Source organism: Colletotrichum aenigma, assembly GCF_013390185.1.
Source record: "Colletotrichum aenigma strain Cg56 chromosome Unknown KSG_Cg56_contig01, whole genome shotgun sequence".
Lineage (NCBI taxonomy): Eukaryota > Fungi > Ascomycota > Sordariomycetes > Glomerellales > Glomerellaceae > Colletotrichum > Colletotrichum aenigma.
Genome location: NW_023500907.1, coordinates 1,411,378 through 1,429,391, shown reverse-complemented (window position 1 = coordinate 1,429,391; position 18,014 = coordinate 1,411,378). Strand labels below are relative to the sequence as shown.

At 53.3% G+C, this 18,014-nt stretch overlaps 4 protein-coding genes across 4 annotated transcripts; 3 read left to right on the top strand and 1 right to left on the bottom strand.

The window, feature by feature from the left end:
• Window positions 1-561: 561 nt before the first annotated feature.
• CGCA056_v000383 (uncharacterized protein) lies at window positions 562-1,734 on the top strand (the record flags this gene model as incomplete). The annotated part of the gene is made up of 3 exons (XM_037315644.1): window positions 562-583; window positions 791-890; window positions 1,011-1,734. The coding sequence occupies 3 exons, from the start codon at window positions 562-564 to the stop codon at window positions 1,732-1,734; spliced, it is 846 nt and encodes a 281-aa protein (XP_037184962.1).
• A 2,777-nt stretch (window positions 1,735-4,511) lies between these two features.
• On the top strand, window positions 4,512-6,503 carry CGCA056_v000382 (uncharacterized protein; the record flags this gene model as incomplete). The annotated part of the gene is made up of 1 exon (XM_037315643.1): window positions 4,512-6,503. The coding sequence occupies one exon, from the start codon at window positions 4,512-4,514 to the stop codon at window positions 6,501-6,503; it is 1,992 nt and encodes a 663-aa protein (XP_037184961.1).
• A 4,770-nt stretch (window positions 6,504-11,273) lies between these two features.
• CGCA056_v000381 (uncharacterized protein) lies at window positions 11,274-13,897 on the bottom strand (the record flags this gene model as incomplete). The annotated part of the gene is made up of 3 exons (XM_037315642.1): window positions 11,274-13,561; window positions 13,616-13,674; window positions 13,734-13,897. 3 exons carry the CDS (start codon window positions 13,895-13,897, stop codon window positions 11,274-11,276), a joined length of 2,511 nt encoding a protein of 836 aa, XP_037184960.1.
• A 1,872-nt stretch (window positions 13,898-15,769) lies between these two features.
• Window positions 15,770-17,979, top strand: PBY1-1 (putative tubulin--tyrosine ligase PBY1; the record flags this gene model as incomplete). Its single annotated transcript, XM_037315641.1, has 4 exons — window positions 15,770-16,107; window positions 16,174-16,236; window positions 16,283-16,522; window positions 16,989-17,979. The coding sequence occupies 4 exons, from the start codon at window positions 15,770-15,772 to the stop codon at window positions 17,977-17,979; spliced, it is 1,632 nt and encodes a 543-aa protein (XP_037184959.1).
• Between the last annotated feature and the right edge of the window lie 35 nt (window positions 17,980-18,014).

Here is an 18,014-nt window from a genome sequence, read left to right as displayed (position 1 = left end):
TGCCGTTCGTACGGGCGCCGCCGGACCTGAGCCTGAACTGAACGGTGAACCTGGCTGGGTCTGACCCGATTGCTCTGCTCTGGTCGTTGGTGTTGCTCCCGCTGCCGCTGCCGCCGTTGCGGTTGCTACATACTACTTTTCCCGTCGAGCTTGTTGGTACGGACACACTCACTCACGCTGACTGGTCGGTCGGCTCAGTTGGTTCGCTGCTGCCCTGGGTGGCAGAAAAGCAATAATTATCTCTCCTGGTTCCAGAGAAACGACAAACAACCGAGAGCCGAAAGGGCCTTCCGTTATTCTCTCGCAAACTTACCTTTTTGTCCTATCCCATTCCTTTCCTTTGCTTTCCGTCGGCGGCTGCTGTGAAATGACCCTTTCTCCCACTTCTTTCCTCCTTCCTGCACATCGCAAACGTTCATCTGCGCCCTTGATTTCAACGCCGTTCTCATGACCTGCAGGTAGTCGACCCTGGTCTGGCTTGACAGGAGAGAATCGATATCATCCAGCTCAATTCGACTTCGGTATTCAAACCCGTCCGTCTCTCATTGCGCCCGCATCGCCATGCCAGCAAACAAGGCTCAAGGTTGGTACACGTCTTCCTCGATCTGGCCGATGATGCGATTGATACTTTGAATTCCCCATTCTCTGCAATTTGCTTTCTCCCCAAATGCCAGGCGGATATGCCCTTGGGGGGTATTTGCGATACGGAGATGGGCGCTACGGGACGGATGGGAAAGGACAGATTCGCGCTCTGGGGAAGAGAGACAAACCGCTGATTAAAACACCAAAGAAGCAAGTACACCGATCATGGCCCCTCCAACCGCCGCGAAACGAGCGCACGCTGCCATCAGCAAAAGCAACCCGCCCACCATCGACCCGCCGCAACAATGGTGAGTTTATCGAGCCAGCTCATCACCTACCTGTTTGAACGAATGAAGACAAGCTTTTGTCGAAACGCCACCATTTGCGACCCCGATTGCGCCAATCTCTACTAACACACGTACCCTTAGGGCCGAAGCTTCTCAACCATCCATCGAGAATTTTGACTGCTCCAAATATGATTATATGCCCGACGAAAACGGCGGCTTTTGGAAGCTGCAGCCAGATTACGTTGCGGAAGGCCTCGTCCAAGTAATACCTCGAGTGCACACGAGCATGTCGCCCATTCAGAAACCGCAGGATTTCGCCTTCACCTGCCTATACGAAAAATGCACCGCAAAGCCTTTCAAGCGGAATCTCGATCTCGACAAGCACTACAAACAGGCCCACGCCGACAGCCAAACTCAGCCTTCACCCGCCTTGTCCGTCAAGGAAATCACGCCTGCTCTGAGCACGCCCAAACCGAGCCCCAAGGTTATCACCAAGGCCGCAGCCGGCGGAAAGGGCGGAGGGAACCGCAATAACAGCGTCGCCGGCGCATCAGGAAAGAAGTCAGACGAGGCCTACTACTGCGATTATAATGCGTGCAACCGCAAAGACGAACCATTCAGTCGCAAGGACCGATTACGAATCCACCTCACGGATGTTCACAAGGAGGACGTGAACAAGAAGAACGGCGAGATCACGGACGACTGGCTGCAAGTGCGCAAGGTGAATGCGGCCTGGTGGCGGTGCACGAAATGCCTCGCCAGGATAAAGGTCGACCCCAACGGATGGGAGTGCCCCCAGGACGGCTTCAAGCTGGAAGACAAGCGTCGCGAGCTGCGGGAGAAGATGATGGCATCCGGCACGTGAAGGGCGTCGACAACGAAGAACGCGGGTATGCGACCTAACGCGTGCCGAGGTCGCATCGGTCGGTCGGGGTGGGGAGCGTGGGATATAAAAAATGGAGTTTTATCGCATAAAAGTTATCTCCTGCGGGAATGACGGAGAGGGCGTCGTGGAATTCTTTTGTTTTCGCCCCCCCCCATTATTGGGTCAACGGTCTGCTTTTGTTCCTTAACCCTTTCGCGATGGGCAGGCCGGGAATTTTATATGCAACGGGAATCATGGGAAATGGCATTTTGGCGGGACGAGTCCAACGAGAGGGTGGAGGAAACGTTCTGTCTCTTCTTCTTCTTCTTCTTCTTCTTCACACATGGACGCTCGTTGTTTGACGAATTGGCATCGTGATACCGTAGCGTCTGCGTCCTCTTGTTTTTATTATGGTATTTATTATCTGCCTCCCCCTCTGTCGGGAGCTGTTCTTCTTTCTTCTTCCGCGACGGCCTAGGTCCCAAACCTACACTAGGAATGATGACACGATTCGCCTTTTTCTTGTTGTGATGGTTTTGCTTTTGTGTAGGTTCTGTTTTGGCTGCGAACCCGAGGGGTTCTTGCGTGCGATACTTCTGCCACCTGATGACTCTGAGAAGGGGGAGGGGGGCGACGTGGTAGACTTTGGAGGGGGGGCTTCACCGGGGCTCCACCGAGCCCGACCGAGGACTCCGCGAACACCCCTATCGAACTTCACCACTATTAGACTTTTTTTGTTGTGTCTTACCCATTTGGTCATTGCCGTACTTTTTTTTCCCTGTCATTCCTCGCATTCGGCCCGAGGGCCGAAGGGGCCGAGAGAAACCGCGAGTCCATCCCTGTGAAGCCCAAAAAAAAAAGCCAATCCCGATAACAATATCCGTCGTTTGTCGGCGGTGGTAATGTAAGGTATCTATCCATCTATCTAAACCGATTCCTTCCAACCGCGATTAATTCCCTCGATTTCGTTTATGGTGGGGGGGAGGATTGGTTAGAGTTCGTCATTTTGAGGAAGAGAACAGGGTGGTCTGATCTTTCTCTGCCTCTGTCCCGGGCGACGCGGGCGTGTGTGAGTGTGGTGGTGGCCTTTTTTCAGCTCAGCCTCCTAAAATCTGCGCGTGGGCTCCATCTTCGTGCAGGTCTTGGGAGCGGGTTCCATGTAGGTTCGTGATTGGGCGCGCAGGGGTGGTTGGGGGGGGCCACACCTCCCTCTCGCGGTGCGATGTGCCTCATCGGTACCCCCCGCTTGCGTGGAGGGACTGGGGAGTTAGGATGAGGATGGGGATGGCTTGTGTTGCGGGCTATTGATGGTGATGGGGATGTGTTTTGTTGATTGATGGCGGTTGATGAATGAGGTTGGTGACGGATGGACCGGTTGCAAAGGGAGGAGGGTGTTCTTTGGTGGGATGAGTTGAGGGGTTGGTGTTTGGTTTCATGATGCTTGGTTGACAATGAGCTTTGCTGACGAGTTGTAGTTTTTGAAGTAACATTGAGCAACAATGACTTAAGACGAGAGCTATATTGAGATACTCAAGGGATATAAGGCTTTTTGTCAGGTGTCGGGTGCGCATTCGATTCTTTGGGCTCGAGGCCGTATTTTGCTCCAGCCTTTGTAGGAGCTGAGAGGGAACCTGGCAGACCTATCCAGTCTTTCAAAGAAACTTTGGACACAATGTGAGCCCAGGGGACGAGGTTCTGTTGCGAATTCCTCAAGGGATGAATGTGGCGGTTGGCCCGCTGGGTGAGGAACGTCTTTGGACAATGGCGTCGGGCGATTGATTGATCGAGTTGGCAAGTCAGGAGCCGCGGAGCTCAAGGCCATTCCCACCTGCCTCCTCAGACGAACCGACTTTGCTCATTCGACCGGTTGAGGCCACGGAGAGATCCGAGAACGACGCGACGGGAGAGTCCTGCTGGGGATTAACTCAAGATCCCAGACGACCGATCATTTCGGTGGTTCGCAGACGAAGCGTTTCTTCTGGGCGCTGTCTTCATGACCAGTTATCAGTGGTTGATTGAAGTCTTACGAGTCTCTGGGTCTTAGAGCTTGACATCACGTCGATCGAAGGAGGATCTTTTCGGGTTGACCCAGTGTTGCAAGGAGACAGTCGCGATATCTTCCAACCTCGTTCAAGGTTTCTAAGGTCTCACTTCTTGGGTCGTAATTTGGCTTAGAGTTGAGGAGTTGGGCCTCGACAGTCGATGTCGTAGTCGCTCTCTTTCTCTCTCGCTCCCTCAATGGATGGCCGTGTCTTTTTCGGTACATCTTTATCAACCGTCAATGGGCATTTCTTTCATTTCTCATCGCATTCCCCGGAGGCGGACTCGGAATGGTCGACTGCTCTTTGACGCAACGAATCTCAGTATTCTCCTCTTGTTCCCTCCCTGGACTTCGACAATAGCATCATCACCAACGGGGTCAAGCACATTGTCTTCTTCTACCACGGATCAAGTTGATCATGATGTGGGTTTTCGGTGGTTCAAAATAGTGCCTTCATCGCTCTTCTTTTACGAGGGAATCTTTCATCCCGAACACTTGACGCCGTCTTTCCAATCTCTTCACCCTTCTCTTCTCTATAGTATCATCGAATTGGGTACGTATACTGCGAAGCTACTGGACTGGGCACTGACCGAGGTGCTTTTACTGCTTTTTCCCCTATTGTGAAAACCCCTACTAGGTGGGCTCGAAACTTCCTCAACATAGTCTCATCGAATACTTGTTCCCTTGACCCGTTTATCACCACTCTGAGGCTTGCCCCTCGACGGTTACCGCAAACATGTGTATTCTGAAACACATCTTCTACCAATGCCCCGAGACTGAAGAGTCAAGAGAGGCCAAACAAGAGCACCCCGATAACAACATTCTCGATCTCCCCAACAAGAAGGTGAAGCTCTACCGCAGAGTTGGCGATCTTGACGCATGTGTTAGGTTGAGGGCTGGAGAGGAACACCATATGCAGCAGGTTCGGGTCTACTGTGCCCACCCGTTCATCGGCAACTGCAGACAACCCACAGGCAAGGTCGTCGAAATTGTACAGGGCATGTGTGCGGACTGTCTGTCCGTTTCCAGTACTCTGCCTCGAAAGGCCTGGCTTCGCCAGGAGCAGCAGCTCAGCAGAGACGTGACCGAGAGAAACCCTGAGCAGGAGAGGAAAATGATGGAAAAAAAGGCCTCCGCCTTTGGTTTAAAGACAGCCAACAAGAAGGACAAACAGAATAACGGAGAGGAGGACGGATCCGGCGGACCCGTGCTCAGAGGAGCCCCCTACACCGACGTACACCCAGACCTATTTCAGTACTTTCAGCAAGTCGTCATCCTGCTCAAACACTCCGTCGCGCGCAAGATCCCAGAAGCGAACATGCGCGAGGATGATCTAAAGCAGGTCAGGATGGAGATCCGTGCCGAGAGGTTCTGCCGTCGCGACGATAAGCACTGGATGGACGACCCTAATGGTGGCGCGGCGGCTCGCATGGCTATGTGCAAGTGTACCAACGAGAGGATTCCCATGTGCGCCAACGTCGGCCGCGCGCTGCGGATGTACGAGGCTCAGCGCATCCTCGAACACCATTGCCGCATGGTTAACCTCCTGGAGGCTAAGTACAAGAGCACGGACAGCCGGCATCTCCAGGAAGAGAGAACCGCGGCCCGGAGGTTCTTCCACGACCGCCGAGGCGCCCCTGCCGACGTCGAGGAGATGGCCGTCTACGACATGTACCCGTCAGAGAAGCCGCGTTACCTCAACGCTATAATGGCGCTCAATAACGAGGTGAAGGACAAGATCAAACAGGTGCGCCAGGAGCAGTTGTGGATCGAGACAGACGCGGAATGGAGCGAGTTCGAGCGCCAGCTGCGCATGCGCGCGCTCGTAGCCGCGCCGGCGATCTTGTGGATCGCGCTCGACAACGGGCTGAAGGACGAGGTCGCTGAGGAGTTAATCGGCATTGCGGTGACGTGGTTCCTGTACGTCGGGTCGATCTTCGACCCCATCCACTCATATGTCCATGGCATGCGCCCCGACAAGACAGACCAGCAGAAGGCCGCGGAGGTTGCGGTGTACAACGACATTAAGAGGATGTTCAGCGTGGTGACGCAGATGTTTCCGGCAAGCGATCTGGAGAGATGGCAGGTGTTCCACAGCAAATTCCCGGATGGGGAAATTGCTGTCGAGGGTCGCAGGTTTAGCCTCGAGGTTCGGAGGGCGTTCCATGACAGGGACACGTACTACGCGAACGCGATACGCAAGGTGCCGGATGCTCTGGCCGCGGCTCGGAAGAGGGTTATTTCAGTGGCCACGGCTACGGCCCGGCTGGCGGGGAACCACCACCCCGCGCCTCAACAGCCGCAGGCGGACCAGTCCACAAGCGATGAATCTATGAACTTGATAGAGTTTGAGGACGCGGCGGCCAAGGAGAAGGAGGACCCGCCCATCTGCGGGATTTGCAAGGACCCGTACGACGACAACAACGAGCTGCTACGGGCAGTCGCGATCTGTCCCCAGTCGAATCTGCATATGTTGTGCTTCAGATGCACCATGGCACACGTGCTATGGATACGCGAGGTCAATACAACGGAAAAGAATAAGGAAGACAAGATGCCCGAGTGTCCGGCGTGCAGAGAGGACTTCCACGGCGAGTTCTTTAGGATCAGATATAAGGATCTCGGTACGCTGGGTCAGCCTAGCGTGGAGGACGGGGAGGATGCTGTGAGAGGTGCGCTCATTTACCCTCCGAGTGATGCCGTGCGACCTGGGCAGCCTTTTCTGTGGTGACGTTGCTGGCTTTGTAATTGATGGCGAATGGAGTGACAATTGGTTCGGGAGAGGAGTTATGTGTTTCTAGATGTAAATGGCAGAGATATGCTGAGGCGGGTGAAGTATAGATATGCTTGGATCTTATGCCTACTTGAGTGTCCCTTCAACATTTACCACGTTCCCTTGAGGTTTTCATTTGCGTCGAGACTTTCCACGCGCAGTCTGTTCAAGTCCATCAAGTATGGGACGTATTTGAATATCTGCCAGCCATCATCAAGAGCCGAGCAAGGACGAAGGATTCAAGTATATTCATGTTACTTCTTCTTTAGAACACCTTCCAGGCCAATGTAAATCTCTTGCCTTTCGAGTCGATTGATAGCGTCTTTCTCAGTGGTTTCCAGGGCTCTTCGTCGCACTAGACGCGCTGGGAGCTCACTCCGTCTTTCGAATGACGTTCTTTCTATGGATCATTACTTTGGTTGTTTCCGAGGTATACCTGCGGGTAGTATATTCGACTACATCAGTCAATCTGGACCAGGAATAGTCCAGCACTCACCTAAGGTGTGATGTTGCACCGCTATTCCTGGTCCAGAGAATTACATCAGGTAGTTCGAGAAACTATCTGAAGGCAGACTTGAGCACGTAAATAAATCAGAATAGGAAGCAGTACCTCTCAGAAAGAACTCTTAAGCTTTGAAGGTGCGTAAGGATGCGAGCTATAGTTAACAGGTCTCGTCTATTCTAGAAGGACTCGGCTTGAAAGCTTCTTCATGTCTGTCGTTGAGGGTATATTGATTGCAAGTGGGAGTAAAACAATAACTAGTTAACACCTTCGGATTTTTAAAACCTAAAGGAGTTGAAGTTCCCATGGTTCTATAAATAAGAGCTTGCTCCTCTAATCCCGAGAAGTAAAATGACATGTTACCGCGCTTTATAAAAGAAAATCGAGCGTTCCAATCCATTTGGCTTGGCGCAACACAATGTTCGAACCGATGGGGAAGCTTTCAAGCATTTCTACTTCAGGAGTCGACGATCCCCTGACATTACTTGATAAGGAGTCATGGAACGGTGAACATCTTCTTCAGATCTGACTAGGTATCCTCTTTCACCTCTGTCTTGCGAGAACTCTGAGTTATTCGGTCGCAAAGGCGATATCAAGCTCGCCTGGCTACATTCTCACAATCTGTATTCTCGACCACAAGCATTGGGTCATCGTTGAAGCCATATTTTGTGATAGAACTGATTATAGCCGCGGAATTTCAAAGACTGTCGAGTCTTCTGACTACATTGCCGTGAGAAATGTGGATTGTTTGCCGCTTGACCTATTATTTAGGGAACCAGCAAAGGAAGGTCTTGTGAGCCTTCACCATCCTGGCCGGCCGCGACAGCACCACCACTGGGAGTTGACGGCAGAAGATGTATCTTGTGCAGTTATTGGTACTGAAAGTGGGACGTAAACGCATTTAAATTCAATGTGGTCTCTAGATTGTAAATCTGGCAAATGTCCAAGGCCTTTCTCAAGTGGCTTTTGCCTTGAATAGACTCTGTGTTCATAGCAAACGCTCTGTTGTTAATAAACTCGTAGATGACGACAAGGACAATCATTCATGAAGACATGGGCGGTTGCGTCGTTTCTCATCCTCCATAGTATCGTGGGAGTATTGACGGTGATATTGAGACAGAATACTTCAGACATGAGAACCCCGTCCTTGACTGATGAAGCTGTCTGCTGTGTAACCCTGCGCAATGCTTCAGCTCACCGATTCGATTGATTGCGAGGATCTACCTCAAACCACTCGAAATTACCAGAGATGTGTATTGGCTCTGTCGGAATCTCTTCGAACCCTGCGGGTGTATTTCATAGTTACTCTTAAATTCTTCTTTGATGATGTTGCAAGTGACGCAGATGTAGACAGCTTCTACGTGATGACTAGGATAGAGAGATCAGGATCGACAAGCATTAGCTTCTAATGTAAGCCATGCCATGCCAAATAAACATGGACACGTCCAATGAGGTACATAATTTGCGGCTAGTCTAGCTATGAATGCCTGTGTGAACAATCCATGATTGCGACTCGAACGAGGCACGACAGCCACAACTTATCTTTTGCTATAAATTTCGAATTCATCAATGTCACTGACGGAAAACCCCACCAGAATGATAGCGAATAGTACCACACCTGGTGTTCAGAATTGAGAAAAGAAAATCATGTTTCGGGAAGGGATGGACTTTGTTACGAGCGTCTTGGAGATTTGGCAGCCTAAGGCCTGCGGGAATATTTCAGTGTACTGTGTCCCTGCTGTCGAGGACGTATTCGCTGCGTCGACGGGCATACACAGTTCTGGATTATGTGGTATCACTTGAGGAACATCACTCATGTTGGCCAGAGATGATAGAGATTCTTAAACCTTAGAGAAGCTGCTTGAATCCGCATCTATCAGAAGTCTCCATTGCCTCCCGTCTAGATTTAGAAGCCCTCTGATAAGTTATATACTTTATCGTTCCGCACCAGCTAGACGTCAATTCGAGAGCAATCCGCTTTATTGTCTCAGGACATGGCTCGCAAAAAACATTTCAAAGCGGCTATGAAGACTGCTGTTGTCGCCACTGTTCATCAGGACTTGGTTTCGTCTCTCTGGTATTCGTCCCCAGCAAGGCTTCTATGAACCCAGTAACTTGAAACAAGTTCATAGGCTCTGCACGATTCCGATTTTCCCATGATTTACCCTAAGAACTCACACTCCTCGGTGTTCTTTCGCTCGTATCTTGCCTGTGAGGCAAGAGCCACATGACCTCCATACTTTAGGAGATTTACGTACTTCTCAGTATGCATTAAACGTTGAAGGCTGCAGTGCTGTTGGATTATAGAAGACCTAACGCATGACCAGAGTTCAGAGCAGCACCCAAAGCGGTAAGTGAACGTGCATTGTACTGTGATTGAAAAAGGCGATCTCATATTTCAACAATATAGCAGTTCAGTAATTATTGCCTCAACTATTACCACACTTAACTCCAGGCTGATACTGCTATTCCTCTTTGCTGACTGTCAGTTATTCTCACAGTATATGCGCAAGACTCCATAATCCCTTGAAGTTGAACACCGCTTATGTTAGATGCTATCTCGTGCTGTCTACTGATCGTCTGGGATCGTTGCGGTCTTTGATACTAAAGGTAACTACAGATGCATACCTTGCAGTTATTTATGCTTGCAGTTGTTTAAAAGCGATGCTGAGCCTTACTTATGCTCAAAAAAGAAGACCAGGGCTCTGGGCATAGCATCAAAAGAGTTCCGCTTGAGACGTTACCGGAGACGATATAAGACCAAGTGTTAACTTAAGGTTCGCAATTTGATTTGCGAAAGCGTTTAATTCACACCCGTCGAACGTGGGAAGCCAAATAGCGATGGGAATGTGCAAGAGACACATATGCGCATTATATCTCGGTATCGTCAGCCATCCCTGGCGTGATCTGCCAAGGAGGTATTTGGGAACACATGTCCCTACCCTACGAATCTGTCATTTGAGAAGAGTTGACTGGTAACCTTAGATTCACCTAGCACTTTGGATTACTGGAATAGACCTAATATGCAAAAGAAAGGTTCGTATAATGATTATATTCGCGCCTTGGGAACTAATAGCAATGATTAATCATACCTATATATACGTAAATATACCTGCCTATAGCTCGCTCGGCTCAACCTCAGACGAGGATGGCCGTTTAAAATCCCGCGCAGTTTTTATTGAACCGATATCCCCCACAAGAAATGGTAGCTCTCTCCTCTTGATATCGAGCGTAAGTAAAAGCTTTAGTTCTCAAAGCAACTCAAGCACCAACCCGAGAATGCCCAGACAACCAGTTAACATATTGCACCCTTTAAACATGTTGTGGTCGTCCGCCATTTCGACTGCTTCTTACGTATTCATGAAAAAAAGCACCATCATACCTGAAGATCAGACAAGATCATATGACGCGCAAGGTCCAATGGAGGCTCGAGCTGCTAAGCTCAGAATCTCCAAAGAGAGAGAAAGCGTTTGAATGGCTTCGTATCACCTAAAAACGATACATTAGCGAGGACATTGGCCTGATTCTGAAAATCAATCGTCTGGGCTTTGTTTTATAGACTCCTCAACCTGGCTGCCGAAGATTCCTCTAATGGAAATGACCCCTCGCCCATCCCTATCCATGTAGTATGGAATTGGATGTTGGAGCAAATGGCGACCTGGCGAGGTTTAAAAAGGTTTCGGGGCCCCAGTTGTTACTGATTAAACCGGAAATATGTGGTTGGAATTTGCAGTTGTGTGAACCTTCGGGTACCTGAGATTGAGGCCGTGATGCAGAGCAAAGCCCAGGCAACACCCCTTCAGTGAGATATCTGATCGTTGTCCATGACACTAAGCTCTTCTACCCATCATCACTTGGTGCTTATCCCTGGATATTCCAATGCTTCGCAGGCGGTAGAGTACATCAGCTGAGAAGCATACACCGCGGGAATGGAATAGCATCACAGAAGGAGATGTTCTTCCCCTTTCATTGGTCGTCCACTTCTTGAAACCAGTGCCAATTTTGATTAAAACTTAATTTTGATTGCGAAATCAGGAAAAGTCTATATATAGCCCGATCCTGGTATATGTATACCCAAACGCCGTCTATGGTATCTCGTACAACTGCTCGCCTTTGGCAACGAGTGTGCTGTTTTCCACTGTCCTCCTCTTGTCCTAGAGCTTCATGCCCGTCCCATGAAAAAAAGGGGTATTCCTATGCAGAACAAGTAGACAAAAAACCGCAATTCAAAAACACACTGACGTAGGCAACCCCATGGGCCTTAGCACCCGCGATGCCCCGGCCTCATAAATCAACCCCTGGCCTTTAGCCAACCATTCCTCAAACGCGTCGCCAGTCTCATCCCCAGGAAAAGCATCCCACACCTTGCGGTCCGTGTCTGGGTACAGCGACCACATGCCCCTGAGCGAGTCTACCGTCGACCACGTGGCCAGCCTCCGTCTTGCACTACAATAGTGAAAGTAAAGCCTGCGGCAGAGATTGTACACCCGTTTCTGACACTCCGCCCGCGCCCCATCCTCGTCGCGCGCTTCGGGCGGGTTCCCGGGCATCACAGTCCACCACGCGAGACGCCACCGCAGGCTGGCAAGAATGCAACCCACCCGACGCAGCAGCGGGAGTAGCTCCTCCTCCTTGACCTTGGGTTCGGTGGACTTGTACAGCGCGCGCTGCAGGTAAGTATAGGCCTTAACCTCGACCTTGCGACAGATGACGCGGGCAAGCTGGGCAGCGAGTTGGAGAGGGCCGGTGTCGGAAGGCGATTCCGGGTCCAGGAAGCGTTCGGGAAGGTGAACATGGGTCTTGTAGACGTAAGAGTAGCGCGCGCGGGAGGGCATGTTGTGGATGGCGCAGAGGAGGGCGAGGGGGTCGTCGGTCACGACATTGTCCATGCAGGCCTCCCAGTCCGCGTCGAGTTGGACGAGGTCCCTGTCGATAAAGGAGCTCGGGCTCCGGTCTGTCCTGCCGCCGCCGATCTGAGCCTTCAGGGTGAGGAGATACTCGTGGCACTTTTGGAGGTTAAGGGTGTAGACGGGCCGGTTGTCCTGGTGAACGCGGATGTCAAAGTCGCAGGGGGTGTCCAGCGCGGCGATGACGTCGTCGAGGGGAAAGACGCGCTGTAGAGGAATGCGGATGCGTCGTGTTCCGTCGAGCGAGAGGTGGTTGATGGCGCGCTGGGAGACGTAGTTGCAGGACCTCGAGAGGACTAAGTCCTCAAAATGGGCCAACTCGCAGGGGCCCGGCCACTTGCTAGAGCAGCCATGCTTTTCACACTGGACACAGGGGCTGTCTGGGGAGTTGTCGACCCGTCTGCAACCCTGCTTTGAGTACTTGCAGCGGATGCAGACCGTCTTCTTGTTGCGGGTATCTTTGGCCTGCTCGCGGGATTTTGCTTCCATGGGACCGTTGCGGCGTCCACGAGCGGGGCCCTTTGGGCTTGTGCTTGGGAAGGGGGCAGCTGCGGCTTCCGGCTTTTTGGAACGGGAGCGAATTTGTACAGGTGCTGTTGTTGTCGAGGAGGCTATGATATGCTCCTGGCTGGCGCGCGGCAACTGTATCATGGATGATCGGTTCGGCGGCGGCAGTGCAGTGTGGCTGCGGGGACGGTTTGTTCTAGGGTCTACTGGTCTATGTACTCGCCGTGCTTGTGACGACAGAGGATTGCCCGGCCGGGTATAGTCTGATGAACGGCGAGGTCTCTGTCTCGGGACCTCCAGGCGGTCGTCCGTCGGGTTGAACGGTATCGACGGCCTCATATCTCGAAAGTTTTGCGTTCTAGTGTTCTGGAAGGTAAAGCTGTTGGTGGAAGTGTGGTCGATGGGATGTATTCCCGAGGTTGGGGAGGGCCCGGGAATGTTGAAGTCCTCGAATTGTTCAAACATGTTTGTGGCTTCCGGCGGGTGGATGACCAGCGAAGGCTGAGACTGTCCATCGGTGAACAATGGAAAGTCTCCGGATGGAAGGGTAGCGCCCCATGACTGGCTGAGACTCGCGTCTCCATCTTCTGAGAATTGCGCGCTCCAGTCCTCATAGAATGGTGAGGCGGGACTAGGAAGGTGGGAGTGGCTCGACAGGCCGGCGGAGAGGGCGCTGACACTCTGTCGGGGAGCGCTTGTCGGCGTGGTCTGGAAGTTGAAAGTGTTCGTGGGAAACCCATGAGCGGAGGCGGGCGAAGAGCTGGCCGAGAATCCCAGCGTGTTCAGCGACGGACTGGCGTTGTTTGTCTGGACGTTGAGGAAGGGTCTCTGGACAACGCCGGGGCTGCTCTCTATCGACGGCACGATGTACTCGGAGACGCTTGTGGTGGCACTGTTGAGGGGGTTGAAGTTACCGAAGCTCTCTGCGAAGTCGCTCTGGCTGAACGTCACCGACTCGATGTCGTCCTTCCCGTGTGAGCTGGCTTGGCTGATGCTGCGGGCGAGACCGTGCGATGACGGGCCGGCGGCGCCATGGCCGAGGTCCTCGTTCTCAAAGGACGAGCCGCCCCCGATGAGGAGTTCAATTGAGAGCTGTGCGTCTGCGAGAACATAATCAGCAGGTATTCTATCAGAAGACGACCTGGAAGACTGACCGAGATCAGGACCTTGGTTCTTCGGGTCGGGAAGGGAGGGAAGGTCGGCGTTGAAAGCCCTAGAGGTAGTCAGCATCCGCTCTACCTTGGTATGTCCGTGTATGTGTTAGGCACGTACTGGATCGACAAGTGAGGGTTCCTTGGCACATCGGTGTCGGGGAGATAGAAGTCATCCACGATCGCAGGGTGGTAGTAGAGGTTGAACGGCTGGATGCCGTCGCGGGCACCAGGCTGCTCGGCCCATGCCGAGGCGTCGTCGCGCTGGTTAGTCCTGTGTGCCATGCCCACGCGCTGGCTTCCTCTTCCTTTCGAGTATCTTCGTGTCTGATGATGTGCGGATGATGATGAAGCCACTTCTCGACAAGGTGGGCTGTGTTTGTAGAATTTTTCCTTCTTTTTGAGGTGGGTGGTGGCCAGAGGGGGAACCTGGACGGCCGCGCGCGGGGGGGAAGGAAGCGTCGCCCATCTTATTATGTCCCGTGTCTGCCTTCTATCGTTGTGCAGCCTCGTCTTGCCCAGCCCAGCAAGGCAACGCCCATCGCCTTGATTGGGTTGCAAATGCGCAGTGACATGTGTCTGAAGGTGACGGTGCAAGGTGAGTGGTCAGAAGGAGAGACTGGCATCCATTGGCAGCTTGGAAGGTGAGGTGCCTTGGTGTCAGTGGTGGTGTGGGTGGGTACCTAGGACAGGTGTAAGTCACTGATGGCAGCTGGAGGTGGTCCCGTCCGCCTGTCTCTGTACGGTCCCTTTCCGCTAGCGGGTTTAGTGCGCTGCTGGGACGATGACGGGGACCAACCAGCAGCTTGGGCAGCAGGACGTGCACCTCTCGGTGTGTTCCAGCGATGGAAAGAGCACTAATGCGGCCTATGATGCTCCCCCCGGGAAAACGTGCGGTACTTTTCTCGATCAGCGTTCCACTGCGCTACCAAAGCCGCACCAAGGCAGGGCGCGCGCTGGGCAAACCACGAGGCGCACTGCCAGGGATGCCTCGTCCGAGTCCCCGTCATCATCCTTCGACAGGACTTCCATCGTCCTTCTATGCATGCAGCAGCAAGGCATGGGTCAGGCCCGGTCAGGTAAGGTAGTCATCTGAGCTGAGGCATTATTTATCTCGCTCTGTCTACTGGCCGAATCTTGTTTCCCATCATGATGGAGGGTCCCGTTCATCCAATGTTGCCCCGTCTGATTTCCCAGCGCCGTAATCGGTCATGGGTGAATGATTCACACTTTCAGCGGACAAAGTCAAGGCCGTTCTCTGTCTCTCTTGGGCGAAGCTCGCACATACTTTGAGGGAAATTCAACCTTGCCCTATCGAAACAAGCCTCTCGTTCCTCTTAGGGCCACCCGGCGCGTCATACCTCTTTGCCCAAGCACAACTGTCTCACTGATTGAGCCATCCTCTGTGTCGCCGCTCTAAGGCTGATGATACCTAAGAAAGACCCACCGTCCAGAGACGTACCACGCAGGTAATCCTTGTGCCACCATGGCTTGTAATAATTCCCATTGGACGATGGAATACCATAAAAGCAGCCTTGGGCTACAGGCGATATCGCGTTCTCGTTCTAAACGTCTTAGGAACGCTCTAGTTGAGCAATTTATTAGGGGAAAAGTTGCCAATTTGACTTGAACTTGGGCTTGTTACGATCACAAGCAACTGATGTTTGAGCGTCGCTTTCATGATCCAAGCTGCAGATGTGATTGGCATCTTACTTAAATGAAGCCGTTTTTCAACACCAAGGCCTGCTTAATGACCATGCTTTCACTGGCTCCATTCTTTAACTTCGGTCTGGGATATCGTCATGAGGTTGGGCCTAATTCTTGCCGGCAAGTGTGAATTTGCCCGTTTCATGGTCAACACACCCTGACTAACACCTCCGTCGACACCTCTCATATCGGATATCTCGACAACAAGCGTATGGCACGATTTCCATTTCTCAGAAATTCAACATGAAGTCACATGGGGACATAGATGAACTGGCTCTGGAAATCAACCACTTCTCTCCTTCCCCATTGCGCTTCCCTCGTTCGCTTGCTTTGCCGCCTTGGCGCATGAACCCCAACACACAATCATAGGTGAATATAAGAGAACCAGCACCTCGTGACATTGAGCCAACGTCTGTCGCTCGCCCTGTCGGTTTCTCCAACCAAAAAAAGATGTCTCTCACCGCCGCAACGGCAACGACCAGCAACGCGACAACAACAGCCGCTTCTATCTCAGTACTCACAATCACCACGCCATGGGTGGAGCCGTCAGACTGCGCGTCCCAGTGGACGACCAGCATCGTGTCCTATGAAATGTACGGGGGCACCACCGTTACACAAGAGTACACCATTTCCAACCCCGCGGCGACATGCTATCCTTCCGGATGGAACGGCTTCGCGCCGGAGCACCGTCTCAGGTTCAGACCGGGCGTGTGTCCCGACGGATGGGTTTACAACGACATGGCCGAGCCTATAACCCGAGTGGTCTCGACGGCTCATTGCTGCCAGAGGTTCGTTATTGTCCCTCTTCCTCAGATCACATGAGCTAAACCGCTAACCAAAATCCATCGCTCCAGCGGCTTCGATCGCTTGGGGACGGCTTCTCAAGTTGAGAAGCCTCTCAACGTTGGCTCCCCTATGTGCAAAATCAGAGTGGACAACCGCAGGCACGAGATCGGGACCAAGAACCTTGGTGCACGATGCCTGGATCGTGACCTGGGCCAAATCTGACACGGCGACGTTGACGCCCAAGCTGCCGACGCTGACCAGCGGCATGACGGTGTGGACGTGGACGCCCGGTGAGAAGATCCCCAAAGGCCGAGACGACGCGAACAAGGTGGAAAACGGCGTCCAGTACATGAGCCAGGGTGTGCTGTGGTTCTTGATGGTTGGGATGCCCATCATCGGGGCTCTCATGATTAGCTCGTGTGTGTGATGCTGTGTACGGAAATGCAAGAAGAACAGACGGGAGAAGAGGGCTATCAAAGCCGCAGCAGCAACATAGCTGCTAGCAAATTTCAACATCAAAAATCTCAATTGGAAATTGAAGTTGTTAAAGGCTAGATGGCATTTAATTATGGACTTGTACATGATATCTTAGTGATGCATGCCTGAACAGCTCACTAACATGCCTCACTTAAAATGGCAACGACACTAGCCGAGTTTGGCTTTCAAGCCCTACTTACCCAATCAGTGAGATAACAATTGAACCGCAGTTTTGTCTGACGAACAACACCACCCCGTCCACCTTCCGACCGCGGAACCTCTTCTCGGCAGCCTGATCTTGGCCTCGGTCGCCTTCTTTTGCACTCTTTGTTGCTCCGCCTCCGCCTGCTTCACTCCAAGACGCCCCAGACTACCAAACACATTCTCTGTCTCTTCCTCCTCCCAGCCTGACCTTCGGCAAGGACCTATCTTCCCCTTCCGCTAGGACATCGGCGACCTACGACAAGCAGAAAAATGCGGCTCTTGGTAATTCCCTTTACACAACCAAACCCGCAACGGGCATCCTCGACCACCGCCGACTGATGCACTGCCCGCAGCTCGTCAACGACGACGGGCCCCCGTCCGCCGTCTCGCCCTACTTCGCGCCCTTCCTCGCCGCTCTGCACGAGGCGGGCCACCAGACCGTCGTCGTCATTCCAGACCGTCCGCTCTCCTGGATCGGCAAGGCGCACGCCGTCGGCAAGACCCTCACCGCCGCCAGCATCTGCCCTGCCTCCTTCTCCTCGACCCCCTGCCCCGTCGGCTGCGAGGACAAGCCCGACGACCGCCTGCACCGCTGGCTGGTCGTCGACGGGCCGCCCGCAAGCTGCACCCAGCTCGGTCTCTTCCACGCGGGCTTCGCGCCCGCGGACTTCGACCTCGTCGTCTCGGGGCCGAACCACGGCCGCAACGCGAGCACCGTGTGGGCGCTCGGCAGCGGCACCGTCGGCGGCGCGATGGAGGCCGCGCAGTGCGGGCGCCGCGCCGTCGCGCTCAGCTTCGGGAGCAAGGAGCCACAGCCCGACGGGATCATCCGCGCGGCGTGCGTGCGGGCCGCGGCGCTGGTGGGTGAGCTGGCGGCGGACTGGCACCCCGGCGTGGAGGTGTACAGCGTCAACGTGCCGATGGTGCCGGGGGTCGCGGACGCGCCGGTGCGGATGACGACGACGGCGCGGGGGCAGTGGGTCACCGGCGGGCTGTTCAGTCCGGCCGCTGCGGATCCCGAGAAGACGACGCTGGGGAGGGAGTATCGGTTTCGTTGGGCGCCGCAGCTGGCTGATGTGAAGAAGCAGGCCGAGGAGAGCCCCGAGGGGGAGGATTTGTGGGCTTCTGTGAATGGGGTGATTAGTATTGCGCCGTTGAAGGCGAGTTTCACGGCTGGTGATGTGAGCAAGTGACGATTGCACGCAAGATCATGTGGTGTGCCATTTAT